At 37.7% G+C, this 15602-nt stretch overlaps 1 protein-coding gene and 1 long non-coding RNA gene across 2 annotated transcripts; one reads left to right on the top strand and one right to left on the bottom strand.

Annotated features, from left to right (window-relative positions):
• Positions 1–9629: 9629 nt before the first annotated feature.
• LOC146728977 (uncharacterized) lies at positions 9630–10614 on the bottom strand. The gene is made up of 2 exons (XR_014928238.1): positions 10305–10614; positions 9630–9807 (listed from the first exon to the last, which is right to left on the bottom strand). It is a non-coding gene; the product is annotated as an uncharacterized LOC146728977 (long non-coding RNA).
• Positions 10615–12909: 2295 nt separating this feature from the next.
• LOC100367595 (octopamine receptor beta-2R-like) lies at positions 12910–14142 on the top strand. Its single transcript, XM_002740027.1, has one exon. It carries the CDS (start codon positions 12910–12912, stop codon positions 14140–14142), a length of 1233 nt encoding a protein of 410 aa, XP_002740073.1.
• Positions 14143–15602: the final 1460 nt, after the last annotated feature.

Here is a 15602-nt window from a genome sequence, read left to right as displayed (position 1 = left end):
ATCCCTATAGTGAAGTATAGCAGTTCCCGACAACTAAATTATATGTGCTACTATTTTGGTACCATTCCTATAGTGAAGTATAGCAGTTCCCGACAACTAAATTATATGTGCCACTATTTTGGTATCATCCCTATAGTGAAGTATAGCCTTTCCCGACAACTAAATTATACGTGCCACTATTTTGGTACCATCCCTATAGTGAAGTATAGCAGTTCCTGACAACTAAATTATATGTGCCACTATGTTGGTACCATCCCTATAGTAAAGTATAGCAGTTCCCGACAACTAAATTATATGTGCTACTATTTTGGTACCATCCCTATTGTGAAGTGTAGCAGTGCCCGCCAATTAAATCATATGTGCTACTATTTTGGTACTATTCCTATAGTGAAGTATAATTTGTGTGCAATTTTACTGTTAAAGAATTTTTGTCATTAAATCCATTTTCTAAGAAACATTTAATTTGGAACACACCTTCAGTTTATTTTATTTTCAGGCTAAACGTTGATACTTTTACAATCCACCAATGTCCAAACAAGCTGGAAATATTTGGTTACTAGTGGCGGTCTTTATTGTCGATATAGTTATTGTCCGCTTGCTCATTAGTAGTATTCAATAGGCTTTACTGCCACCTCCTAGGCCGCTCATTATTGACACGGTACCAAAATAGTGGCAAATACCAAAATAGTGGCTTAACACACGACGCACTTGCTAAGCCGTCTGGTGGCGCCCTACTATTTCATCAATAACCAAATATACTATTATCTTGTTCCCGAATTGAACATTTGTTTATTTGGAGTAATTTCCAATTCTACGCTAGGTCCTTAGTAATTAATGATTCCACGTATTTAATTGGCCGTTATGTGACAGACGTAAAATGCCATAATGTTAATTCGCGGAAATTTAAACACACTGATACTGATAATGAATTACAAATTTGCCAAAAAATAATAAATTTGGTATCCCATGGAAATAATTAAAATCAAAATATTTGGCAATATATTAAGTTTTGTGTCGCATGCACACAATGGAAATATCATACAAAATGGGCCTAATATACTAATGCTGTATTTAATTTATTGTAAGAACGAGTTTACATCCTGGAATGGCCACGAAGTACCACGGGTCCTTTGGATTTCGACAGCTCTATAACCAATAGGGACATGTCCATATACTATGTTACAAACACTAGGGTAGTTGAATCCAGATTCATCCATAAATTTGAATTCCATTATATTTAATTTAGAACCTATGGTTTCTGTGTTTCAATAGAAAGTTTATTTTTGATTCACATTCAACGAGATCGTTACCGTTGGCCCATGCAGGCTCAAGTTTGAACTTTGAATTTGATGACTGGTTAGTCTAAGAATGTATTCATTTTTGCAATGATCAATGTTTAATTCGATTTGCGTTAATAAAAAAAACAAACTGATTCACATTTTACCTTGTGTTTTTTCATCGACAACGTCTGAAATGGAATAATTATAATCACGTGTGAGTGCGTTTGCGTGAGTGGAAAGGTCACGTGTATCACGTGTAACAGCCATTTTGTGAATTGCATGTTCTCAGAGAATTACGTCAACATCCATAATGAAGATCAGTGTGATCATATCACTAAGTCAATATTGATTGCATTTTTAATGCATTGTCATTTTTTCTTTGACATCATTTTCTCTCACCCCAGCCTAAAACGTAAACGTAAAAAAAACTATTGCCCATAGAGGACTTGTTATGTGCCTTTATTATTATGTTTAATGAATGATCGATAGGAGTGGTTAGTAAATGCAGACTACAGAATAGAATACAATAGCGTTTTTCGTACGTGCTTTTCTTGGGAACGCTTGTCACGCTAGCCTTCAATAGTGGTACATGACCGTTTATGAATTTATTATTTCTGACTGTGAGAACGCTTGTCATGCAAGCCTTCTAAGAGCTCTACGTGACTGTTTATGAAGTTATTCGTGTTGATTTTAGAAAGGCTTGTGCTACTTGGCCTTTTTTTCGGTCACACTGACTGTGGGGGCGCTTGGCAGGCACTCGCGCCAACAGTGTTGCATTGTCTGCGTTGTCAACTGTAATTCGAGTGAAAACGCGAATTAGAAAGCTATCACCGAGATGTTAAACCGCATGCGGTAAAACAAAAAACGGATAAAAAGACGGTATAGATTGAAGCGGGGGAGTCGTCACCTGCGCATGCGTCAGATGGCCATAGCGTGTCGTTGTTTACAAACAAACATCTACCCATGAGTCTTTGCGTTTTTAACGTGTGTTGTAATCATCGCTTGGGACTCAATTCCCGTGCGTGCGCATGTGACGACCCTCCCGCTTTAATTGTTTATTACACGTGTCTCAAGACTCGAGGCGTAGATGCAATGAACATGCTATTTTGCCTTTGGTTGATCTGAGACAGCGAGACAGTCCTCCCAGCATCACGGAGATTGCGGGTTTGACTTTATTGTCGACTGTACATTCAACAGCATATAAAATATTACATTCAGAATATGGCATCCAGTCGAAGGGGATTTAAGGCTGTTGGTCTCGTGTGATGTTCCTATTTAGCAATTTTGTTACCCACAATCCACATAAAAAAGAACAATATATTGTTGCTAGCTGACGAACTAACTTGAATATTTAGAATCTGACACATCCAGTTTGAACAAAATAGTAGCTGATCAATTTTGTCAAAGTTAAAGCGCGGTGGTCGTCGCGTAGCGCTTGTTCAAATTTCATGTAAATAAACAATGTATTTTACACGCGTTGTATACGTCGCTATGAGTTCCACATCGAACAGGACGCGGCACGACGACTGCCGCCTTTTAAGATTGCTTGGTTTTAATGAGTCAAAAATATAATTAACTATAGATACCATACATATACAATGAGTTCAAATTAAGTTTTTGACAAACATAAACGTCCACGAATGGACGCCGGATGTTTTACAAATATGTCAGCAGATCGGTACGCGCAATGTATTTCATTTACTGGTAAACAAAAAACTAATAATGATATTGTGCATCAAAAAACGTTTCTTTTAAAACAGCTTTCCTGTAGACTGCGCCCTCTTACGACAAAATGATTCTATGTTGTAAGTGAGTAAAAGGAAATCCGTTCATACCGTCGACATTATTTTCACATATAGTCGTTCGTTAATAAAAACTATACAGCCAATCACAGTTGTCGGTTTAAAGTGCCTGTGCAATGCCCACCCTCACGTTTCCCATTTTAGATCTGTGTCCCACTGAAATGGGCAGGTATTGATTTTTTTGCTGAAAATGATTACTCGTATCCAAGTAAATTTGGGATATTTCTCGTGTTGTAGCCACGCCCACCTATCCTGAAACGGTCGACTGTTTCCGGATTTCCGACTTTCGCCGAAAGTGCGCCACCAAATGCCAAAATGTGAGAGGAAGTCATACCCCTGAGCTGTAATAACACTGGTCATTCAGTATACTTTTAAACGATATACATTTTTCAGTCGGCGTTTTTTTTTCTTTTTTTGTTTATTTTCTTTTTTTTTTGAGAGAGAGTTTTTAGATGTTGTGTTGTGGGCAGTTGCAGTGAAACGTATAGTCAAAGTGTAAGTATTCACACGTTTCTAATCGATCCGAAAGTGCGACATCAATGGACGAAAGCCACTTAACCTCAGATTCCTTTTTTTTTGGAAAAACTGTCCTCGTCCATGAAAAAAACAACTAGGTTTAAAGAGAAACGCCGACAACATAAACCTGGCGCAACACTTTTGAAAGAAATAGATTCCGGACCATGATCACCGAGGCGGATTTCAGAAGAGAGAGGGACGTCCGGCAAGTGTTTCAAATGAGTTGACTTTTTTGCGATCCCGAATATCGTTTTATAGAGACCATTTAGTTTCTGTTAAGTAAAAGGTAGCAATAATTTTGACAGTGACACGAAAACGAAGCGTCGGACAAACAGGAAATTACACAGCCCTTACTTACACACTGCTAATTGTTTTCATTTTCGAAGGCTAAAAGTTTCTGAATTGTTTGGTGATTGGTTTTGAATGTCGAATTCACACCTCTGTTCTTTTTTTACCTCCATGCTTGCAGCTTGATCTGCGTAATAATTTATGAAATAAGAATCCGGGCTTGGTCAATGTGTTTCCACCAAATAAAGTTTTAATATGATGTTATAATTATGACAATCACGCCATGGATCACGCTAACTCGAATCCACTCTGAATTTATCTGTAGGTGTGTCGATCTCGATTATTTTTGTTATCCAATTCATGGTCATGTCCAATTAAACGCCGCTTTTACAGACTGTAACGCACTTGCCCTCGTCGTGACCCGACGCGTTCACCTATTTCAACAAAATTTCAATTTATTTCCACGCGGCTGTCATTTATTTAGTAACTGTGATTTGTCGTTTTTTAATTATTTTATAGTGATCACTATAGTCTAATGTTTAGAATGTCAAAATATGTTCTCTTTTATTTTAATTTTGAAAGTTTTACTCAGACGATCGATGAAAAAGAACAGTGTAGTGACGTGCCTAGTGACCTGCTAAATAACGAGATAATTCCGACGTCAAATTCTCTTTTGTCCAGCGACAGTGTACAAACGTGCGCCGCTGATGATCACGGTGACCAGCTACACCAGAACGGACATATTTCGCATCTAACTCAACCCCATGCAACAAAAATGTATACTATGTGTTCATTATGGTCCATTCCTTCTCGACGAAAAAGTACATAAGTGAAAATTTAGTCAAATACGAGAAAACTGCAGAAGAAATTTGCCTTATTTACACGTATCGGCAATGCAAGCTGCCATGCGACTTCCCCTTCTGACGTCAAAAGGGGAATTTCTGTATGCAAATAAGAAGCTAATGAGTAGCCTCGTTTTAAAATACACAAAAATAAAGTTGCCGTAGATTGAGTTTAAAACACATTTTTTCACTAAAAAAATAATTCATGCTTAGAAACATAAAAATTAATAATATTTATGTATCAATGGATAATTGTAGGCGTGAAAATAGCAGCCATTTCACAGGCACTGATGATTCCTATCTAATATGGTTTATGTTACGTTCGGAGACTATGCTGATTATGAGGGATAATTTGCATCGTACTATTACGCGCGAAAAAGCGTTTTCACAGAAAAAATTACGCGTATTATAAGGACATCCATTGGCGGATTTAGATGGGGGCCGAGGGGGCCGCGGTCCCCCCTTATTTTTAACAACCAACAGGGCTTCGCGCCATCGGCGCTTGCGAACTTGGCCAACTTATCGCCCCCCTATTCAAGAATAGTAGATCCGCCCCTGACATCCGTACATCATGTGACAATGAGTGCGATTTCACTTGTTTTCGTTTTCACGTGATACCTGAAGTACTTAAAGGGGGAGGGTCGTCACCTGTGCACGCGCGGGAATTGAGTCCCACAAGCGGTGATAACAACAGACGCTAAACACGCAAAGGCCCATGGGTAGACGCTTGTTTGTAAACAATGACACGCTACGTCCATCTGACGCATGCGCAATGACGACTCCCCCCGCTTTAACAGTGTATATTAACTTTCATTCGTATGACACTTCGCCCGATATAATCATGGACGAACATCACCCAGGCCATACAGTTAAATGAATAGAAAATGTTTTATATGATCGAGCGATTTCACCATTAACCGTGTTTATTATTATATATTATATTTAATAACATTTAACAATTGTTTTAAAATAATTGTTTTAGGCTCGTCGCGACGTGACGCCCTTTTACAGCAACAAGGATTAATATATGTATCACAATATTATGGTGCGATCGTAATAAGTGATTTATCATGTATTAGTCTCCGTACTACTGAACCGATAACTCACATAAGTGTACGGTGGATGGGCGGATCTATTTCATTGGTCACGTAAGGACTCGGGACACAGCATAGCCATTTCGGTAATGTGATTTCCTGGTTGTGTGATTAAGTGACATCCGGTCAGACAGACACCAAGTCATGTATTGTTGTATAATCAGTAAGACTATTCAGTCATACATCAATGAAGTACATAGCGGAATTAACCCATCGTCGTGAATTCACATGCCCTTCGCATTGCACCATTGATTACGTCTAAGCATGTGGGTTAATCGTCAGGAGAGCAATGTGAGAACACGGCACGTGCTGTGATACGTCTGAACATTATCGCATACAAGGCAAATGCCTTTCAGATTCCATAGGCAGGTAACTAAGTAACTAGGCACCAAACGAGGATTATCCAGTATCGAATTGGTTTATGTTAGATAAACATCGTTTACCCAAGTACTTGCTTCCGTCTCTTTTATATTGTGCTTGACAATATAAAAAGGGACATTTCCCACGCACACTTGGGTCTCAATAGTGACATATATAGACCTAGAAAAAACACGTGTGTCACGTCGCGTCAATTATTTATTTAAATCTAAATAATACATACACACATACTAAAAGCGGTATGGGTTCATGCGTACACGTTATTCTCATAAGTGCGTTTTCAGGCAGTCGGCATAGAATCAATTTAATTCGCACGTTCATTCGACCACACGTTGGGTACTCCAAATCAATGTAATATGATGCAAATGATTTGCAATGGAACATGCTCTTTGCCGCAGTTGTCTGGCTTGTAAGCTAGCAGCAAATGGAACACTGATTATTGCAAATTGTAACTCATTATTAGTACTGCGTTACTGAAACTAAGTATTGTTAGGTAGCTGTTGACTTATTGCTTATGACGCACGCACCGAATTAATATTTTCTATATGATCTCATTAGACGTGACTTCAAGGTCGGACTCGGGGGGGGGGGATTAGCGAAGATGTATTAAGGCTTCGACCGCTTGTGTGTTATTGCGACGTGTATATATAATTGAGTCGTCAATGGATAGTTCAGCATCAAACGTGACTATACATAAATAATGCACACCACTGTAAGACAATGCACACTGGACGCATACAGTGTGTCGAAGCTGAAAATATACAACAAAATTGATCTGCAGAAGCATAAATGTTACGTTTTTTTTTTTTTTTTAAATTTGACATGCTTATATAAAATTGTCGTCGTCTCGTTTCGGAAGCGGCTGGAATATACCACACTTATCTTAGCTCTACGTTTAGACTTGGTATTTTTATGGCACAGATGCCGGTAGGTGGTGATCTCAGCCCCAAAATTACATTGTAAAAATGCATTTGTTCTTGGTCGTCGTGCAGCGCTTGTTCGAACATCTTGTAAACAAAAAGTATATTTTACACGCGATCAGGACGCAACGCGGCGACCACCGCCCTTTAAAAGTCTGTTCATGAATAATGAAAAGAACAGTTGGGTTATTAAAGATATACTATTGCCAGATCTCCATATAATTTACAACCAATAACATTTTACAAAACAGTAATCAGTCTGTTCATGTAAGTTATGGCCACATTACTATATGTGTGTGTAAATCTTGCAATGGGTGAAGGATTATGCAATTTAGCCATTCTCTCAACTCGAGTTTTAGTTCAAACCTAAATAGCTCTCAGAGTACTACTTTGTTTCCTGTGACCTTCACACCAAGTATAGGGTCCGGGATTGTTGATAATCATGTTTTAGTTGTTGTTGTTGGGGGGGGGGGGTACTCCCTATAATTTACCTTACGTGCATATGCCGCCCTTAGTTTTTTTTTTTTTTGCATTTCGTGTTCCGGAATTTTCTAAATGTTTTTGATAAACATATTATGCCGTGTGTGTCCCATTTGAACTTTGCGTTTAGAATCTTCCAGCATACATTGCGTTATGCGCATGCGTTATAGCTACATTTGACAAAATGGCTAACATGCAGGGGACGTTGCCGATATAATACAAATTATATATATTTATTTATAGTCGCATATTAAGTTAATGAATTTTAAGTGGACACAAAAAAATAAATGGGAATGATCTGAACTTGGTCCCATAACTGAACCGACACAAGAAAATAGCAGTTTGTATGAGCAAATCGTTCCCATTTCGGATTCTCGACCGAACGAGGATAGTAAGAGTTGTATTTCTAACATTGATGATATGTTTTGAAGTTTAATATATTGGTTGTCATGTATTGTATTGAGTGGTATAGTCTGTAGAGCGCCCTCGGTGGTGAGGTCATGTGCTGACCCGGAAGTACATGTATGTTAATAAATGGTTGGCTGAGTGCTGACAGTAATCCAAGTTGTTTGACTATTTGTTTGGTTAAATCTAGACCATCCTTTGACTATCGGATGTGACATTGGTGTATATATTGTGTTCCAATGACGTGTAAAAATATACAACATAAGTTTGAATAGAGATGACAAACACAACATACAGAATGGCAGGCATGACTGTACTTCTATGATGGCTGAACTCAGTAACTGACGGTTCATTGCTTTTTGTTTTGCGTAAAACATCGTGCAATATGTGTGGTTACTGTAGAACACAGCTTGAAAACGTGTCGACCCCGGAAGTTTGAAAGTCACGTGGTTACTGCCGAATGATCAGACGCGCTGTATTCGAGGCACTGAGATCCCAAATTATCGTCAGACGCGGTGTAATTATATTTGTGCATGCGTAACCTACCTAGCAACAGGCAAGGGTAGGGCAAAAACAGGACACAAGTCAAAAAGGGAAAGGGCATGCAACCCCGGAAGAAGTCAGCGACATATTTTAAAAAGATAGCAGAGCGAGTGTGTGGTACCAAAGGAACAGATAGAAGAACTATTTAATACAGAAACGTGGATTACCAGTTGAAAAAGATGATTTTTCAGAAGAAATGAACTAAATAGGAGACTTTACGTATTTGTTTCGCTGAGTAAATATGACCTAATTTTTTAACTCCCAAAATACCCCCCCCCCGATAATTTGAATGTTCGTTTTTCTTGCTCAGGCACAACAGTGATCACATTTCAGAGGCCGATACGAGTTAGTTGAAAGATGATGACACTTTCATTTGAGGTGATTTTTTACGCTGCGAGTTGAAAACACGGATGAGCGGTTACTGCTTACAACTTTGCGCTTTTGGAACATTCGAAATCCGTCCTACCTTCCGGTTTTAGACCCGGGTTTAAAACCTCAGGTCACGCAATATGCACACGTGCACAAACGATATACACACAAATGCTATCAATTCAGGAATCGGAAATTACTGCGCCAAAGTTACACGGCTTGGTCGATACATTGATTGCGACTATTTGCCGTTTAAAGTCGTATAGTCAACGCCAGTCAACATGCACTGCGACACTAGAAATAATAAATGGGTTCACGGTTCCCAATCTTTCTACAGACACGATGTCTATAGTGAAATGCGACAACTGCATTAAAGTTCGTGGCGTCTCAATCTGATTAAAATCTGATGTAGTGTACGGGCTTTAATTATTTTGGCTATAAACTTATTTTAATTTTATTTTTTATTACTTTTGTTATTTATGCCTTTTTATTTTATTATTTTACTTTGATTTTGATTTTTTTTAATTCCGCCCTACATACATCTGATCCGACGCCTACGTAAGTCCCGTTCAAATCTCGCGTAATTAACAGCCAATCACAGGCCCCCTTTTATAGAGGCTGTCGGTTGCTTACTTTTCAGTGTAGCGATACTCTACGGGCACTCTTTCTGTACATTATATTTTGCCCACTTGAATAAACCATTAATAGAAAATTGCTAGTATATTTTTATTTACAAAAGAAATTCCACAGCATTTTCCAATTTTTGTCATTACATTGAATATTTTGTTCACTTCCAACAAATGTGTACACTTCCTGATACATCTTCGCCAGCCAAGGTTCGTTTATTCAGTCATCGCTTCAATTTTACATCAAACACTGAGCATAATTATCTAGAATAGAAGCAAAAAAATAAGTAAATCGTAATGATTAGAACACTGTAAACAGCTATAGTAAACAATGCAAACTGATTTTAAATTGTATAACGGTCACCGGCCCACGGCATCGACGCAGAAAATTGGAGCAATAAAATATTTCCTGATCAATTGCGATGTGTTCCAAATAAAAAATATTTTATTCCAGTCCAAATCAGCTCAATTAATTTAATAAAGAGTTATTGTATAATGTACAAAATGTTGATACATTTTGATGAATATTTACAGCTACGGCTTCAATACCGTAGACGGTTTTGACCCGATCGTCAACAAAACATCACCCGTCTCCAGGGCAAGCGACTGGAAAAAGACACCGGTGTTCGGTCGAACCGGTGGAAACAAAATCGTCACTCCCAGAATAACTACGCAAAGTAACGATCCAAACTCGAACCATTCGAGCCACAATATAAACATAAAAAAATGACTTTCGTTGCATTTGACAATGATAAACTTACCGAAAAGCTGTGTTCTTCTCGGTCCTAACGTCGGTATAATCCGCCATTTTATGTTTGAGTGTGTTTGCCCAGTGACGTCATCATGTGCGCTATAGAAGAAGGTCTGTGATTCGTTGACTAAAATCGTCGACAGTGGGTCTCGTTGAAATCTCGTTACATAGGCATCGGCTCAGATGTATGTAGGGCGGAATTTTAAAAAAATCACAAAATCAAAATCAAAGTAAAATAATAAAATAAAAAGGCATTAATAACAAAAGTAATAAAACATAAAATTAAAATAAGTTTATAGCCAAAATAATTAAAGCCCGTACACTACATCAGATTTTAATCAGATTGGTGGCGTCTGTGAACTCTGACACACACTTAGATTCACTTCAAAGACAATGTCGCCAAATATAGTACACTGAGTGTGATAAGAATTCATCTTCGCTGAGGGAGATCTGCAGTAACTGTTAGTGCCGCAGGTTCTAAGTTAATTTACATCGCGATAACAATAATTCAATCTACGGGACAGCTGACAGGTACATACACGTTTTTATTAGAGTGACATTGAAGTAGTGTGTCTACCAATATATAACCAATCACGAATACACAAAATCCCAAGTGATTCACGTAATCAATGAGGCATTTATATTTATTGCCAGGCATTATGGGACGTTTGGTCACATGGAGCAAATCGTCGCTACGGGCACTCGTGACATACAGTATGTTTATGAGAACGTACCTATACGGTGCTCTTCGTGTAAACACACGTATTCATTTGTGAGATTTCAGTAGCAAGCTCCTTTTCACATTTCGCGATTAAGAGATATCATTGCACCTGGATTGATACACTGTAATTCGGAAAACGAAATGAAAGACTAGGTATTTTATGGTTATGAGGCTCAATTCGAATGGCGGGTTATTGAATATAAATTGAAGTCAACATTCTAGAGGTGACCCTTTAACCATGCAATTTGTGAGAAAAATATTCAAATGTGATGACATGGAGTCAATTGAAGTCACCTAATAACGAGACTCAATTTATGCGAGTTAGGTGTTTTACGTTATCGTACTAGGGGATCCATACGCAAATTCGATGCAATTCTCTCCTCTGAACAAACAAGGGGCCAAGTACAACGGGATAAAAAAATAACTACGTCTCTGAAAACACTGTCGTTAATTTATAATTGCAATTCAATAGGCAATATAACCCTGAGTTGAACTGATTGATTAAAACTTTGTATTTTATGAACCAAGTACGATGTTTGAACACTGCGTTCTCAACTTCACTAGCTCGTGTAAAATACTTGAAGATCAATAAGGCCGCTACTCATATTTTTGGAAGCACGTCAAACATTTATAGCACCGAATTCGTCCATGTGAATCACAACCCTCGTACGTGCAAATAAGCACTTATAAAACCCCACGTGTTCCTGACATAATATATCAATCTTCCTTATCCCGGAAAAAAAAGTGATCATATAATCGTCAAAGTCAGTATTGTGTTCTCTTTTTTTTTGATAATCGCTAAACACAATAAATTTATTCACAAAAAAAAACTTTAACGATTACACTATATAACTCATATCACCGATAAATGATTACACACTCATTCCCGGCAGTGGAAATTAACTCGTCAAACACGCAATACTGTCGAAAACGTGTTATTTTTAATATCTATGTTTGATACTGTATATTGTGAACAAATAGACATTTTCCGTTCGTTGCGAAATCTCAAATTATACTTGAAATCTAACGCAATAAAACAGGTCAAACACAGGTCATCAAAACATTAACACTAATTTTTGGTTATTTCCCTGCTTAATAATTTGTTATACACATTTAATGCTGGTCAATTTCGGTGAAGTAAGAATATAAATAAAATTCAATTTAAAATTCAAATTATTCGATTTTTGAGGCATACGTTCGGTCCGCGCTTTTCACGCAAAATGCGATATCTCACAGTGAGATTAAAAACAACCTGTAGGACTGTGTCTTATCACGACCTAAAAACATATAAGTATTCCGATGAAACAAAACATTCTCCAATACGCATGCGCCTTGTTTGTTTCGTTACGTACAATATTATATCACTACACATGCGTAATAGTGTTTACGATTTTTTTTATCTAACGAGTACTTCTGTTTTTCCCTAAGACGTAACATTATTAGTTTATAATAAATCATAGTCAATTTGCCTACAGTATGAAGTATCAAAGAGCTGTATTAAAAATTATACGTGTTCCTCTTTATTGCATCTTTAAATTTTATATTTCCGGAATTGCATTGGTGATATTTGCGGAGATTTGTTACTACGCATCTGTAATTTAAAAATATAACCCAGTTAAAACGAAATATGAATGTCGTCAGAGCTGTAATCACACACGTAGTTTCTCGGTTGACATGAACGTACTTTCATCTCGTTTGAGGGCAGGTACGCGCTCGGTGACAAAAACTGTACACAACTTGTCTAGTACTGACCTCTCGTAACTGATAATGAATAATTCCCTCGTTTATTTTATTTGCATAAGTATCACGTTGAGGACTACTTGTTTTTCCCCTTCAAAATTCAGATCATTCTGAAATACGGACGATGACACGTGTGTAGTCTGTTATGGGAACAATGTTGTTTTTACTAGAAGACGTGTTTGCAAATTCTACCGACGTGTTGAATTTCACCATCGGAATCGGAAACGGAACGACAAATCAACGAGTCCCTGCTCACAGGCCGCTTTGGTTGTCTACTCTCCTTGTCGTGTGTCTTTCTACGCTAGCCGTATTCACCGTGCTTAGCAACTTACTAGTAATCTGCGTGGTCATACGATACCGTTTCTTGCGGACAATCACCAACAATTTTGTGGTATCTCTGGCGTTCTCCGATCTAATTATGGGACTCTTCGTCATGCCGTTGGCGATCGTGTACGATCTCGAGAGCGGGCAGTGGAATTTTGGTCCCTTGTTCTGCGACATGTGGAACGCGACCGAAGTGTTGAGCGGAGTAGGATCGATGGCCAATCTGTCAATGATTTCCTTTGAAAGACATCTGGCGATAGTGCACCCTATGACTTATCGACACCGGGTTACCAGGGAGAAATCTTATCTGATGATAGCTATAACGTGGATAGTAGCCTTGTCTTTATCATATCCGTGTATATTATGGTGGCATCACACCACCGAAGAGAACATACCACAACACTTAGTTTGTAAATTAACGCAAGATAGAACGTACCTGATAACAGCCGTCACCTGTGGCTTTTTTGTGCCCTGTTTCATAATGATATTTGCCTACTTCAGAATCTATTTAATAGTTAAACGGCAAATGAAAAATATTTACGATGGGAGACGGGCTGTTAGATCCCCGGAGGGAGTTAAAAGTGAAGACAACGTACTGCGGATTCACCGTGGTAACACCGCCAGCATTTCGAGAAACCCTTCGCAAGAAGATATTTCAAAACGCAGAAGAGTAAGCTTGAAAATACAACGGGAGTATAGGGCTGCCAAAATGTTGGCAATTGTAATTGGAATTTTTTTTATTACGTGGCTGCCGTACATGACATCAGAACTGCGAATTAGTGTGTGTGGGTATCAGTGTCTGCAATTGCCGAGCGTTGCACTGCGTGTATTTAAATGGCTTGCTTATGCAAACAGCGCTCTCAACCCACTCATATACGCAAGGAACAGTCACCGTTTCCAGTATGCGTTCTCTCGTGTATTTAAGTCGATTGTGGATAGAACTAAGTGCAGTATACGAAATCACACGGAACACGAACTCAACAACGTTCCAAGTAAGACGAGAATGAGACGAAACAACCCTGAATCTAGTTTCGTTTCTGAAGTAGGAACGAAAAATCTGTAGGTACTATTTGAAAAAGTGTAACTTAACAATAGTGTAAAATAGAGATTTGACATTCATATTTAGCGAGCATTTGCATGTCATATATATTCATCGAAGCATTTGCATTTTTTGCATATTCATAGAGGCATTTACATGTAAAACATATATACGTTTTTTTTGTAATACATTTCCATAGATACATGCTGTAAATGCTCATAGATGCTACAAATGCTCGTAGAGGCGTTAAATGGTATAAACATTCAAAGACGCATTTGCATGTAATACATATTTATAAATGCATTTACGTGTAATACGTATTCATAATGCATTTGCATGTAATACATATTCATAAATTCATTTACATCTAATACGTATTCATCAATGAATTTAAATGTAATACATATTCAAAAATGCATTTGCATGTAATGCATATTCATAAATGCATTTGCATGTAATGCATATTCATAAATGCATTTGCATGTAATGCATATCCATAAATTCATTTGCATGTAATACATATTTATAAATTCATTTGCATGTAATACATATTTATAAAGGTTTAAAACATCATCGCCATCATAGCAGTTCATAAACACGGTGTCTCAGTCTCAGAACTTCCGTCGAATCTCATGGATCTAACCTCCAATCCATTCTGAGCTGTAACCAGCATTCAACTATGCAGACCCGATGAAAGATGGTTGTGTGTCACTTTTCAAGAATAAACTCATCGATAACGTAACAAGTATGTTGCAGCGGAAACGCTTGTTATTTTATTATAATAACATCAAAACGGAAAACACCTGTTTACAATAATTACAGTACTTTTAATGAAAATGACTCAGTATTCATAATAATGAAAATACAGTGGTCTAAATATTTATCAGATGAAGAAATTATTGAAATACTTTTGCAACATGGGAAATATTGATATTTAATCTTTTTGTGTTTACTTTAAATAAATCATACAATATCAAAGTCTATAAGCAACTATTAGGCGACAAAGTAGACACACAGAAAACAAGCTCGTCACAATAGATCACATTAAATTCATATGACTCCCTGTGTCAGTCCACTATTGCTTGCAATTTCACATTAAACACGTGACATTTCGAAATACATCATGATCTTATAAATAAACTTTATACGTAAATTATCGCTGAAATATTGTTGCTTTTGCTTCTCGGGCGAACAATGCACGTGATTACAATTATTCTCGCTCTTGGCGAGATTTCGGCGGCCATTTACGTCAAAAGTCTATTATACTAGTATACTATCTGGACGCAAATTCTATATAAGGTTTTAACAACAATGATTCCAGCATGGAGACTTTGACGAGGTAGTGAGAACATAATGACAAGAATGTTCCAAGTACGTACGTGATGGCGATTAAATCCTATGTCGTTCACGCGTCCATAAAGCTGCTACGTGACCAACTCTTGTAAGTTTTGATTGAGGGATTTGGCACTTGTGTGCATTCTTAG

The sequence above is a fragment of the Saccoglossus kowalevskii genome, chromosome 22 (assembly GCF_978046115.1).
Source record: "Saccoglossus kowalevskii chromosome 22, keSacKowa6.1, whole genome shotgun sequence".
NCBI classification, from domain to species: domain Eukaryota; kingdom Metazoa; phylum Hemichordata; class Enteropneusta; family Harrimaniidae; genus Saccoglossus; species Saccoglossus kowalevskii.
This window is presented reverse-complemented; position numbering and strand designations above follow the sequence as displayed.